General features: G+C 40.6%; 1 protein-coding gene across 7 annotated transcripts in view; it reads left to right on the top strand.

Moving 5' to 3' along the window:
• dennd4c (DENN/MADD domain containing 4C) overlaps window positions 1–14,881 on the top strand; it is a 152,962-nt gene that overhangs the window by 78,708 nt on the left and 59,373 nt on the right. For all 7 annotated transcript variants that reach the window (XM_043719121.2, XM_043719156.2, XM_043719146.2 and 4 more), the window contains 6 exons: window positions 4,094–4,160; window positions 4,302–4,360; window positions 6,451–6,595; window positions 6,690–6,865; window positions 8,089–8,189; window positions 9,327–9,545. In XM_043719121.2, coding sequence (XP_043575056.2) covers window positions 4,094–4,160; window positions 4,302–4,360; window positions 6,451–6,595; window positions 6,690–6,865; window positions 8,089–8,189; window positions 9,327–9,545 — 767 coding nt within the window. The remainder of the gene's footprint in view (window positions 1–4,093; window positions 4,161–4,301; window positions 4,361–6,450; window positions 6,596–6,689; window positions 6,866–8,088; window positions 8,190–9,326; window positions 9,546–14,881) is intronic.

The raw sequence follows: 14,881 nt of genomic DNA, 5'->3' as shown, positions 1-14,881 counted from the left end.
CCCTCCCTCCTGCACCATCCTTGCAGCCACATGTTTAGTTGATATCTCTCCCTATTCTTTGCCTCACTATCACGTGGCACGGGTAACAAATCAGAGATAACAAGTCTGTTGTAGCTCTCCGCTTCCACCCTAGCTCCCTGAAATCCTGCCTTACATCCCTATCCCTCTTTCTACCTATGTCGTTGGTACCTACATAGGCCATGACTTAAGGCTGGTCACCCTCTCCTTTCAGGCTGCCATAGGTAGGATCTGAGACATCACTGACCCTGGCAGCTGGGAGGCAACATACCTACTGTGAGTCTCGTTTATTCCCAAGAAATCTTCTATCTGAGCCTCTAACTATTGAGTCCTCAATGACCGACACACTCCTCCTTTCCCTCCTTCCCCTCTGCGCAACAGGGACAGGCTCTATGCCAGAGACCTGGGCCCCACTGCATACCTCTGGTAAGTTGTCCCCCCCCCACCCCCAATAGTATCCAAAACGTTGCCCCTTTTCAGGGCAACGACCACAGGGGATACCTCCACTGACTTTGTTTTTTTTTTGTTTTTCCCCCTTAGAACAGTTACCCAACTTTCTTGTTGCCAAGATTAGATTAGTTTCCCTACAGTGTGGAAACAGGCCGTTCGGTTCAACCAGTCCACATCGACCCTCTAAAGAGTAACCCACCCAGACCCATTTCCCTCTGACTAGTGCACCTAACACAATGGGTAATTTAGCATGGCCAATTCACCTGACCTGCAGGTTTTTGGACTGTGGGAGGAAACTGGAGCACCCGGAGGAAACCCCCGCAGACACTGGTAGAATGTGCAAACTCCACAAAGACAGTTGCCCAAGACTGGAATCAAACCTGGGACCCTGGTGTTGTGAGACAGCAGTGCTAACCACTGAGCCATGTGCCTAGGAGTAACTACTTCCCTGTAACTCTTATCTATCATAGCCTCTGCCTCCCAAATGATACGAAGTTCATCCAGCTTCCACTCCACTTCCCTAACACGGTCTTGGAGGAGCAAGAGTTGGTGCACTTCCTGCAGATGTAATTGGTTGGAACACTAATGGTGTCCGTCACCTGAAACATCATGCAGGAGGAACATTCCTTTCCCTGCACTGCCATCTCTACCAGTTCCCTTATCACAAAGTAAAAAAGAAGAGGCGCTTACCTGATGTCTCCATGGTCTTTAAGGTTATAGGAGGTGGTTGGATGGGAGGCCCTACACAGGTATGGTCTCGGGTTTAGAAAACACTGACTTATGTAGCTGGATGGAAATAAAAAGAAGTCTTTCCTTTCCCAGAGGCCTCTGCCCTCTGATTTCAGGCGTCAAGTGTTACGGAGTGGTGATGTCATGTCCTACAAGTTTTTGCAAGGTATTTTTGCACATAGTAAGCAGACAAAAACGTGACCAGAAACCCAACCACTCTCCCCTCCATCAAAGTCCATCGTGGCAGACCATCGCCACTCCCTAACTAACCGATGCCTGGAGGAAGAGCGCCTCATCCTCTGCCTCGGGACCCTCCAACCTCACGGCATCAATGTGGATTTCGCCAGTTTCCTCATTTTCCCTTCTCCCACCTTAACCCAGTTCCACCTTTCCAACTTGGCATGGTCCAACCTGGCACTGTCCAACCTGTCCACCTTCCTTCCCATCTATCTGCTCCAACCTCCTCTCCAACCTATCATCGTTAGCCCCACCTCCATCTACCTATCATACTTTCAGCTATCCTCCCCCAGCACACACGTGCATGCACGCACGCGCGCACACCCCCATTTATATCTCACCACCCCTTCGGCTCACAGCCTCATTCCTGGTGAAGAGCTTTGCCCAAAACGTCGATTCTCCTGCTCCTCAGTTGCTGCCTGACATGCTGTGCTTTTCCAGTACCACACTCTCAATTCTGATCTCCAGCATTTGCAATCCTCACTTTTGCCTAGTTGATTTCAAGCTGTTGTCGTCTACTAAGTTGAGAAGGCACATAATTCTTAATCTTGAACTGTAAACAGCATGAAATCTTGAGAAATTGACTTTTGGTTTTTAAAACTGGCACTTAAAATGGTACTAAAGATGGCTTGACCTGTGGATTCAGGCAGCCATACTGTCTTGGAAAGACAAAAAGACCTTCCAGGAGTGTCAATCACCATATCCATGAGATTTCCTGAGCTGAATGTTTCTTTTTCAAAAGTAAGATAATTTTTTTTTTCTGGACTGTCTGGTGAACATTTGCACATGTCTGAAGGTACAACACTAAGGTTTCTAAGCCTGTTTCTAATTAGGCTCACCAGCACAGGAAAGCAGCACGCTAGCAATGAGATGCCCAGATGTAAACAAAATATTGCTGATGCTGGAAATCTGAATTAAGCAGAGCAAGTGCTGGAGAAACTCAGCTCTCAAGAGCCATAAACATTAACCCGATTTCTCTCTCCACAGATGATGCCAGACCTGCTGAGTTTTTTTTCAGCACTTGATCTGCTAAATTCAGATTTCCAGCACCAGCAATATTTTGTTTTCATCTGGGCATCTCATTGCTAGTGTGCGTAATGGTGGTTGTACGCTGTTTTCAGAAGGGGCGGTGAGGGTGACCAAAGAAGTATATGAGTGGATTTTGGAGATGGAGAAAAGTGCGACCATGAAGAGATTAATATTTTCAACTTGATATGTTAGACTGGGAACTAATGAAGATCACAAAGTACAAAAGTAAAGGATGAGGAATTAAAATGGAATGGGGTAATGGAATCAGAGGTTTGAATGAGTTCAAGGTTAGAACATGCAAACTGACCAGGGGAGCATTAATAAGTTTTAGTGTAAGCTCCTCAGTAGGCAGTTCGCTGGATGGGATAATGATTTAGCACGTTTTAGCATGAGAAAAATCTTGAATGCTTTGGTCAAGGTGAGGTATTTGGAAGTGGAAGACTTCCCATGTCATCAATCCATTTGGGTGCATCACATTAGGCATGGTATAAATTAGAATTAGAATGTGCTGCCTTTATTTGTTGTCAAAAGACACTGTTGCACCAGTGTCATGCTTTTCTTTTCCCATGTTAGCTATCCTATCGTGCTTGAGTGAAGCTCTCCATTTATGCTGAATTACCAATAAATTTGTACTAGACAAAGAATGATATTGTGGTTTGTTTGAGGCATCAATACAGCTCCTGCATTCCTCTCACCAGTTAGCCCAGGATATAAGCCAGGGACTTGGATGATAGCCAGCACCAAAAACAATTAACTGCAGTGGCTCTAATTATTACATTTTTTAATTGCCAAAAGTGATCATTTAGAGTCTGATCACTTGGAGAAGGGTGTCTTCCAGCCTATTTAGTTCATGTTGGCTGTCTTTCGAGCAGTCCATTCCCTTGATCTGTCCCTGTCATCCTGCAAGATTATTTCATTCAAAATTTCCAAATTTCTTTCTTTCCCCATTTACTGCCCTTCTGGGTAAAGTTCCAGGTCACTGTCACTTTCTGGGTTATTTTTTAAAAGTTCTTCCTTATGTATTCCTAAATCTTAAACCCCTCCCCCCAGTGATTCTACTATCAGCTAATGGGAAATGTTTCTCCTTGTCATGATCTATCTTAGGTTTATCAGATCTCCCCTCTCCTAAGAGAGTAAATCCAACATTTTGAATCTCATCTTGTCTTGTGAATAGAATATCTTCCCCTCCCCAACATGTCATAGGTGTATAACGTAGTGATCCTATTTGTTCTAAAGCAAAAATTGCAGTTCATCTATCAGTTACATTGTGTTAATTCATTGGAAGCCCTCACTTTCTTGAGCCGAAAAGCTACAGGCACGTTTCTGATGACCATTGACTTTTGTATTTCTTTACCATACGTTGTGCTGTTAGTTATGCTAATACCTACCCATTTTATTTCTTTTTGTTGATTGGTTCTTTGAATTTAGTTGAAGTTCACGTACAGCACAACAGTCAGTCAGTATCAAAACTGGGTCACAAGTAGAATACTGATTGATACTGCCTGGAGACATTTGCTGCGGTAATACTGTTTTCTGTTTGTTGCATTTCTTCTGTTTAATGCATACTAATTATAATCGCTTTTGTTTTGCCATTTATCATTTTTTGAGACTGTTCTTATATTGTTTATAGGCATATATCCCACTTCATGCATAATGTTCCCTTCCCATCAGCCCAGAGGCCAAGAATCTTGGTTCAGGTAACGTGTATGCACATTGCTAGTAATACAAAATTAGCTGTGGAGAGTTGAACTTGATTTTTTTTAATACAACAATGTAAGAATGTTATCATTTTTACTTACATAGAACTTGATACTGAATATTTGTCTTCTGTTTTGTAGCTGTCGGCACTTGATGCCTTGATCCTGTCTCAGCCAGTTTCAACCCCCTTGCCTTTGAGGTAAGCTGGAATCAGAAAAGTAATCATGTGATCTTTCTTTCCCCTAACCAAATGAAAGCCTCCTTATTTTATCCTGTTCTGCTTTTTGGCTTTGATCACTTCTGTTTGCCTCACTCATTATGTCTTTGTCCAATTTTCTTTGGCTTTGTTTTGATTTGCACAACTTAGTTCAATTACTGTTTTAGTTTTTACAAAGGAAACATATTTGCAAAACCATAATTTTAATTAATTTTATGTAGCATTGATTAGACATAAGCTTGCTGAATAAGTATCAAGTAAAACATTACAACCTGTATCGATCCCCAGTAAACAAGTTTATTGCTGTTTGAATGGCCATGATGGTGACGACTACACTTTTCAGTGTCCACACCTCACCATGATTAATGTCTGGAAGTATTACATGTCACTTAAGGAATGTTTTTGAATGCCAACTGTCCTCCAACTCATGCCTGATGCCAAGTTCATGCCTGATTACTGGCAATATGTAATTCTAGATGCACCTGATTGTGGTTCAACCTCTCGTCCCCCTAATCATAATTTGGAGCTTTGACGATTAAAAAACATTTTTTTTCTTGCTATTGTGAGCCTGCTGACACTGACTACTTCTGCTTAAAACCTGAAAAGTTCTTTTTTTTGTTGCATTAATGCACTCAACCATGTGTGACTTTTTATTAAATGGCTTGTGTAAAGGGTTTAATTTTGGTGTGTTCATCCATGTGCAAGATGTCATACTAATGGAGTACTTTCTCCACTTTGGATCCCCAGTACCAACATTGATAATTTAAAGGTAAGGTCTATCAGAGTGAAAGTCTTTGAGGCAGTCCTAATCTCTGCTTAGAACTTCTGTTACACTACTTCCTAAAACAGCAATTCTGGATTCAGAAATTCTGTCAGTTCACCTCTACAACTTATTGGTTTTGTCCTCTGATTTTGCACTGCTGTAAACATGGAATCAGAATGTCTAATCTCATTGTTCAAAACAAATATTACAATTATTTAAAATCCAAGGAACCAGATGGTGTGCATTTGCAAAAAGGTTCAGTTCATTATGCTACCTACTGAATTTATAACAAATTAATTACAATCATTGGTCAAGTTTCAGTTATTGACTTCAAGGAGCAGAAGGATGAGCCTGACCTTCGGTTCTGTGGCAATATATAAAATTGTATATTACTTATTAAGCAGTTAGTGGGACAAATCATGTTTTTGTTTTAACTAGACATTTATGTTTAACTGTTAAATGCATCAGAGCACTTGAATTGGCCATTGTTTAACATGGGTCATCATAGTGACTGCAGAATTGAGAGTATGCTTTGACATTCCTATTGTTCCTCTGGCTGGAATATTGATTGAGTGCTGCCATCACATTTTGAATATTTTTTGCAGCGAGTATCACTTTTTAAAAATTAAATATGCTGTGATGGAAGAATTGATCTTAAAAGTTGATGTTGGGAATGATTGCTTTTAAAATTGTTTCTGACCTGATTTAAAGAATTTAGTCACATACAAGGAGATATCTCCATATGAAAATGCAGGGAGAAGACTGTATCCCTTTAGCTATACTTCTGTTTCGCAAATAATACAATCTGTAATGTAGAGATGCATGCGAGTGATTCTGCTGTTGTAACTTAAGCATGTGATATACGTATGCATAGTTGCAAAAATATTCATCAGTTCTGGAAAAGGAGAAAGAAAATATTAAAACAAAATATGAAAGGTATGAATATTTGAGGAGCATTGTGGTCTTGCAATGTGATATCTCATGGTTTACAACTCTTAGTTTGATTGTCATGTTACTGTAGACCACAAAAATTGTTCGTTATACGATATTTATTGCAGTAATTTACAAAAACCAATTGGATTTTTAACAACTTTTTGCTCCTCTACTGGACCAGGAATAGTGTGCATAAAAGCTTTATTTGGGAAGCTCTCTTCTGTATAAAATCTTACGTTTTTCAACAGATTTTAAAGTTTTATTTAAATTTGTGATTTAAATCATTAATATGCAACAATATTGTGAAAGTATTGAAGCATAATTGCCAAATATTTGACCTGAAAGTATCTATAAACATCATTGTTTTCCTATTTAGAGGAGCAAACTTTAGCACTTTGCTAATGAACTTGGGTGCTGAGAATTGTGCGACTTTACTATATTTTGTCTTGATGGAAAACAAAGTTCTGCTGCACTCTCTCAGGCCTGCGGTGTTGACCGGTGTGGCTGAAGCTGTTGTAACTGTAAGTATTTGTGTTCACCTAAATTCTGTTTGGATTTGTATAAAGCTAGTAATCTGTATTAAAACTGTTTACTTGTTTTCTGTTGTGTTTTCAGATGATATTTCCTTTCCACTGGCAATGTCCTTATATTCCACTTTGTCCATTGTCCCTCGCTGGAGTCCTCAATGCCCCTATTCCATTTATTGTAGGTGTTGATTCACGCTATTTTGATCTTTATGATCCACCCCTGGATGTTGTGTGTGTGGACCTGGATACAAATACAATATATCTGTAAGCATCTGTATTGCTTCTGTGGCTTCTTTGTTATCTTTGAGTTAAGAATTTCCGAGCTAGTTTTTGGGCTCTTGTTTTTCCCTTAACCAAGGAAGTAATAGAAGTATATTAGTACTGTCAGCACTGAAATTTAATCCTTGAAATTCTTTGTTCATCAGTCAGAGTTAAACATTTTAATTACTAGTTGTGTATTTTTACTAAGTTATTCTATTATAGAAGTTTACCCTACAGAAGGCCACTTGTTTTGTTTCTATCTCTGCATTTCAAAAGAGCTCTCTAGTTAGTTGACTTCACTTTCCCCATAGCCTTATAATGTTACTTAAATGCATCTAATTCCTCTCTGAAAGTTAATGTTGTGTATGAAAAAGAAAAGCCTGATGATATTAGTCCAGGAACTGAACTCAAAAATGAGCAACAAAACTTGTTGTTTTCATTTGATGATTCTTAATATTGTAAATCACCCTCAGGCAATGAATCAATGTGGTTCAGGCAAAACTTGTCACTCAGTCAAGGAAAGGTTGAGAGGGATGTGGGCCAAATGCTGGCAAATGGGACGAGATATAGGATATCTGGTCAGCATGGGCAAGTTGGACCGAAGGGTCTGTTTCCATGCTGTACATCTCCATGACTCTTGTCTACTTAATTGACTTAGAGTCATATACTTAAGTAGCCAAAAGTGTAATCCAAGAGGTAGGTTTTAAGGAATGATTTTGAAGAGAGCAGAGGGAATTTCAGACTTCAAGACCTTGGTAATTGAAAGCATGGTTGCCAATGGTGGGTGCAAGAAGTTGGGCGTTCACTCAGCACACACATTGAGGAACACTGGCTGAATGGTGAGTCTTAAAAATGCAGGGGGTTGTAGAGAGAGAGTGGAAGGCTGCCATGAGGCTTGTACATGAGAAGGAGAATATTAATTTCAGATATTTTTAGACTGGAAGCCAGTGTAAGTCTGAGGGTAAGTAGGTAAAGTTATAAGAAACAAAACTGGGGAGACTCTGGAAAGCTACAAATTTTAGTTGAGGCTAACTAAAATAAGTTGGAGGTATGGGGACATGAGGCTGACTGGGTGATGTAGTTGTACTCAAGCCAGGTGTAGTTGAGATTGGAGTTGAGCTACATTGTTGGAATACGGTAAAGGACGGTTTGCTTTACATACTGTGTCCTACCTGACCTCAGAATGCTCATTATTGATTAAGTTTATTCTGGCTTTTGTTTTGTAGATCTGATGATCGGAAAAATTTAAACTGGAAGCAGCTTCCAAAAAAGCCTGGGAAGACACTGTTCAGTTCATTGGTGAATCTACAAAACCAACTTTCACTGAGTAAGAAAACAGAAGAATAGTTTCATTTTTTAGAAATTATAACGTAATCACTAATTGGAATAATTATTTAGAAACTGCAATGTTGTTATTCTCAATCTATAATTAAATGTGAGAATTTGCTCTTCCGAAATTGGATACCAGTTTGTTTTGATAATTTTAGTTTCAGAAATCCACCCCCCTTTTCTACTCAGTTTTTTAGGTTTTATAAAAATATCTGTTTAAGCTTTTAGTATCAGAGCATTGCTTCTATATTTAAGAGTACAAGTTCTTCTGTGGAGATATCATTTGAAAGACCTGTTGTCAGCTTCCCGAAGATGATGGCAACCTTAGACTTAACTAATGTGTTCATTGCTGCATCTAATCGTTAGATTACAGTGACAATCCAGGAGCACTGAGTAACGCTGGATGGGCGTTTTGCTTTTTGGGTACCTGCTAGTCCAAGGTCAATCGAGGCTACTATTGTAATTAACTTCACTCACTCTTAAGTAATCTTGTTACACTTCTGGGTAGATGGAGCCAAGCTGATTCCAGGTTTTGAGCTTAAGTTAGCCATTGGTTTTAATTAAGCAACAAAAATACAGCAAAATAGAGATTCAACACAAATTCTGTTCATTTTTTGAGTTAAACGACATAAATTTAAACTGTTATATTGGTTAATGTACCTATGGCTTAAAGTTGAATACATACAACGTGTAAATTTTATTCTAATTTCTTCTCATTTATTTGCTCATGCTCTGAGCATTTTAAATTGATGGATCATCATCAAGCTGAAGAATTACTGAGGGCTATGCCCTCTCCAAGATATTTTTGTCATGGTATCTGAAAAAGTACGTGCTATTCCAATTATGCTGCCAATATTGTTCTTTACAAAATAATCATAATTTCTGCCATTTTCTGTTCTGTCCTCATTTAGAAAATAGAAAATATTGTTGAAACTATAACATATTCCAGTCAGCTCAATTCTTATTTGTAACTCCAGGTATCAGTTTCTGAGCACACTTCAGTTCCTTTCCATTAGGTTCATACTCTGGTTGGCTGACTAAGTTTCAAAGTGAAGTTAAATGTGGACTGGTCTACTTATCAACAAATTTAGTTGCTTTGGTTTGTGGACATTTTGAGTTATGTTGATTTCTGCAGTTCACAGGAGAGCACAGGAAGGGTCTGCTGTTGAGATGACGCCGATAGAGGCTGACTTTTCATGGCATAAAAAGATGATTTCATTGGAAATGGAAATCCAGGAAGCTTTTTTGCGTTTCATGGCCTCAATATTGAAAGGATATAGAACATACCTTAAACCAATAACCCAGGCACCTTCTGAGAAAACCACTTCTGCAAATTCACTTTTTGATCTTCAAGGTATGTTTTTAATCAAACATAGCTAATATATTGAATTTCAGTATCTCAACAGTCAATTTGTTGATTTAACTTTTGTGCTGCAAGTTGAAAGATGGGTCCAGTTAATTGACAATGTTGGGCTTTTCCTTTGTCTTTATTTGTTTAGTGAAATAAGTTTTATTCGTTAGCTAAGAATGTGGTGTGTAAACCTGTGTTTATCTAGTAAATTGATTTGAGACTTGCACCAGTTTGTTTGACTGGTTTGAATGCCGCTGAGAGATTCTTGTGTAACTTAGCTTGAACGCAACAACTCCATCTCCGCTCTGAAAGGGCTCTCTCTTGTACTTTGCTTCCATTTGGATAGAAATGAGATAATAAGAAATATTAAGCACTCATTTGGGGCAGCACGGTGGCTCAGTGGTTAGCACTGCTGCCTCACAGCTCCAGAGACCCGGGTTCAATTCCCACCTCGGGCAGCTATCTGTGCACATTCTCCCAGTGTCTGCGTGGGTTTCCTCCAGGTGTTTCGGTTTCCTCCCACAGTCCAAAGATGTGCAGGTTACGTGAATTGGTTGTGCTAAATTACCCATTCTGTTAGGTGCATTAGTCAGGGGAGTGGGTCTGGGTGGATTGTTCTTCGGAGGGTCGGTGTGGGCCGAAGGGCCTGTTTCCACACAGTAGGTAATCTAATCATTGTGGATCCTTCTGATCAGTCATCTTTGCTCGTAATGGTATGTCTTTGTTTAATAATAATTGAATATAATTTCCTTGTACTGCTCACATTATTCAGTACTTTATTAAAGCTACTGTTCTGCCTCACAAGTATCATCCCCTGAATCAAGGCTTGATTTATTCATAAAACCTTCATCTTGATTCTTGAAGAAGCTTCAGGAGAGAAGGGAGTACAGCATTGGACATGATCATATCTCTACCACAGTGGCATGGGCACAAAATCTATTCTTGGTGGCGGATTTCACTGTCGACCACCGAGAGTGGCTCAGCAGCACAGTAAAGATCGAGCTGATCAGGTCCTAAAAGACATAGTTGGTAGACCAGGTCTGCAGCAGGTGGTGTGGAAACCAATGAGGGAAAAACATATTTGACCTCATCCTTACCAATCCGCCAGCTGTAGATGCATCTGTCCATGACAGTATCAGTAAGGGTGACCACTGCACAGTCCTTGTGGAGACGAAGTCCTGCCTTCACATTAAGAATAATCTGTATTGTGTATGTGCACTATCACTGTGCTAAATGGGTCAGACTTCGAACAGATCCAGCAACTCCAGGTTGGGCATCCATGAGATGCTGTGGGCCATCAACAGCAGCAAAATTGTATTCCACGCAATCTCTAACCTTGTGGCCTTGTACATTCCCCATTCAACCATTGCCATCAAGCCACGGGATCAACCCTGATTCCATGGAGAGGGATGTCAGGAGCAGCACCAGGTGTACCTGAAAATGATTTATCAACCTGGTGCAACTACCAAACAGGGCTACTTGCATGCCAACCAGCATCAGCAGCAGGTGATAGACAAAGTGAAGCGCTCCCACAACCAATGGCTCATTTGTGAATGGTGATGGACAATTAAACAACTCATTGGAGGAGGAGAATTTACAAATATCCCTATCTTCAATGAATGAAGAGCCCAGCACATCAGTGCAAAAGATAAAGTTGAAGCCTTGTCACCAATCTTAAGCCAGAAGTTCCAAGTTGATGATTCATCTCTGCCTCCTCCAGTGGTTCCCAACATGACAGATAGCAGTCTTGAGCCAATTTGATTCACTCCGTGTGATATCAAGAAACATTTGGAGGCACTGGAGACTGCAAAGGCTACAGGACCTGACAACATTCTGGCAATAGTATTGAAAATTTGTGCTCTGGAACTTGCCATTCCCCTAGCCAAGCTCTTCCAGTACAGTTAGAACACTAGCATCTAGCTGGCAATGTGGAGAATTGCCCAAGTATATCCTCTTCATTTTAAAAAAAAGGACAAATTCAACCTGACCAATTACCAACCCATCAGTCTACTGTCGATTGTCAGTCAAGTGAAGGAAGGTGTCACCAACAGTGCTATCAAGCAGCACCTGCTCTGGCACCAATTTGAGTTCTGCCATGGCCCCTCAGCTCCTGACCTCATTACAGCCTTGGTTCAAACGTGGACAAAAGAGCTGAATTTCAGAGGTGAGTTGAGAGTGACAGCCCTAGATATCAATGCTACATTTGATCAAGTGTGGTATCACGGAGACATTGCAAAACTAGAATCAGTGGATATCGGAGGGAAAACTGTCTGGTGATTCGAGTTATATCTGACAAATAGGAAGATGTTGTGGATGTTGAAGGTCAGTCATCTCAGCTGCAGGGCATCTCTGCAGGAGCTGCTCAGGGTCATGTCTCGACCCAACCATCTTCAGCTGCTTCATTAATGACCTTCCCTCCATCATAAGGTCAGAAGTGGGGATGTTCGGTGATGATTGCACAATGTTCAGCATCATTCACGACTCAGTTACTGTACAAATGCAGCAAGATCTGGATAGTATCTAGGCTTGGGTCGTCGTGTAGCAAGTTACGTTTGCGCCACATAAAAGCCAGACTATGACCATCAACCAGAAATAATCTGACCACCATCCCTTACCATTCAATGGTGTTACCATCACTAAATCCCCCACTTGGAGTTATCATTGATCAGAGAGTCAGCTGGGCTCACCACATAAATGCAGTGGTTACAAGAGCAGCTCAGAAACTATGAATACTGCGGCGATTAACTCACCACCTGACTCCTGCAAGAGTGACAGAATGAACCTTGTGCTTCACTGCATCATATAGAAATGAATGAACCTGATTCTTTACATAACTGATAATTCAACTAATGATTGGCAGCACAATCTTTTGCCATGATAATTTTTGAAGATATTTGTAAGCATTTATCAATTATTATTCATTCTGAGACATTGTTGGCAAAGCCAAAATTACTGTACATCCCCATTATTTGAAGAATTTTACTTGTCCTTCCAAAACAGTTTGAACTTAAGATTATAAGATAAAAATATAAGAATTAAGGGCAGGAGTAGGCTATACTGCACCTCGTTCAGGTTCCACCTTTCAAATAAGATCATGGCTGATCCAATTGTGACCCAGCTTCACTTGCCTGGTCTGCCCCTACTGCCCTACACCAACTCCCAGATCAAAAATCGGCCTTAATTCAGTCTGAATATGTTCAATGGCTCAGTGTCCACTGCTCTCTGGGCTACAGAATACCAAAGATGAATGATCCTATGAGAGAAGGAATGCCTCATCTCTGTCTTAAATGTGAGATCACTTACGCTGAAACTGTGCCCATCCCCCCCCCCCCCCCCGTAGTTCTGAATTCCCCCACAAGAGGAAACAGCCTCCCAGCATCTATCCTGTCAAGTCCTGTCAGGATCTTATATATTCCAGTGAGATCACAACTGAGTCCTTTGAACTTCAAGGAGTTTGGCTTGACCTGCTCAACCTTTATCATAAAACAAACCCTGTGGCTAAAACACAACATTCTGGAAACAAATGCTTTGGTAGAATTTTCCCTCAGCTGATTTCACCCAATTTCTTTTACCTAGCTTCAAGAAAGGAAAATCAGAGCACCTATAAACAGATAAAGTTTCATCCAATATTTTTAAGTATTTTGTTGTAGAATTATCATAAAGAATGGTTTTGTGGATTATTTTAAGTTTGTAAAATTAAGAACCAAGGAGTCTAACCTTCACTGTTTTTTTTATTTCTTATACAATCACTTAATGACCAAGTATGAAGTCCAAGACATAAACGTACATTTCAAATAGGAAGTACAAAGGTTGAGTGCTTAATAATTGGATTTGCACACATGTGTCTAACCACTGCCAGCAACACAGCAGAGTGAGCTGATGATCATAGAAACCCTAGAGTGTGGAAGCAGGCCATTCGGCCTATCGAGCCCACACCAACCCTTCAAAGAGCATCCCATCCAGATCTAACCTATCCCCGTAACCCTGTATTTCCCATGGTTAATGCATCTAACTTGCACATCCCTGGACACTATGGGCAGTGTGGCATGGCCAACCTGAACAACTTTGGCTTGTGGGAAGAAACCAGAGCAACCAGAGGAAACCCACCAACGAAGAACATGCAAACTCTACACAGAGTTGCCCAAGGGTGGAATCGAATCCAGGTCCTGGCGCTGTGAGACAGCAGTGCTATCCACTGAGCCACCATGCCGTCCCATTAATTATGATGTTAATCAATCTGAAATGCTGATCTGAAGTTGGTACTGCCACTTCTAAAATTAAACTCCAAGTAATGTTGTGCCTTAACCAGAATAGACAGACAATGTTAAAAGGATTTTTCTTCTTCATTCGTGGGACATGAGAATTTATTGACTAGCCCTACTTTCCCTTGAGAAGGTGGTAATGAACAATGCACTTGAACCATTGCAGTCCTTGTATTGCAGATACACTCACAGTGCTGTCTGGGGAAGAAACTTTCAGTACTTTTACCCAGTGACAATGCAAAGATGCTTTGAAAGGCTGGTCATGGCATTAATCAACTCCAGCCCCCCCCCACTACTCTTGACTCACTCCGATTGGCCTTTCGGGCCAGCATATCTACGTCAGATACCATTTCATTTAACCTTCACTCCTCCCTAGATCATCTGGACACCAAGAACAGCTAAGTAGGAATCCTACTCATTGACTACAGTTCAGCCTTCAATGCTATTATTCCCTCAAGACTGATTAGTAAACTTAGTGATCTCGGACTAAGCCCAACTCACTGCAACTAGATCCTCAGTTTCCTGACCCACAGGCCACAATCCGTGAAGATTGGGGACTATATTTCATCATCACTAACACTCAACACTGGAGCCCCCCCAGGGGTGCCCCCTACTGTACTCACTGTATACTCATGACTGCATTGCCAAATACAGACTAATGCCATTTACAAGTTCACTGATGACACCACCGTAGTCGGTTGAATCTCAGATGGCGATGAAACAGACTACAGACAGGAGATGGAAGACTTGGAAAAATGGTGCACTGAGAACCACCTAGCTCTCAATGCCAATCTTTTGGCCTAATCAATATGCATTTTGGTTGAGTGGGCAGAAAAGTGTCTCTGCATTGTAAACCCTGTTGAAGACTGCAAATTTTGACTTCAGAACTATTCTCGTAAAGACTACTTCTGGAAAAGTAGTTATTACCACTTCTTTCTAGCCATGAGATAACCTGAAATTATTAGACATGAAAGGAGTAAAGATTACCAAGGAACTTGGTATTGTTTGTTGTACAGTATGTTAGAAATATTCTATGTTCTCTCATTCTGAAACTTCCATTCTTGCTTTGGTTCTGAC

Source organism: Chiloscyllium plagiosum, unplaced genomic scaffold (genome assembly GCF_037043375.1).
Source record: "Chiloscyllium plagiosum isolate Xiang-an unplaced genomic scaffold, Cpla_swu_hap1 HiC_scaffold_2, whole genome shotgun sequence".
NCBI classification, from domain to species: Eukaryota; Metazoa; Chordata; class Chondrichthyes; order Orectolobiformes; family Hemiscylliidae; genus Chiloscyllium; species Chiloscyllium plagiosum.
Note: the sequence above shows the minus strand (reverse complement) of the source record. Positions and strands in the feature narration are given on the sequence as shown.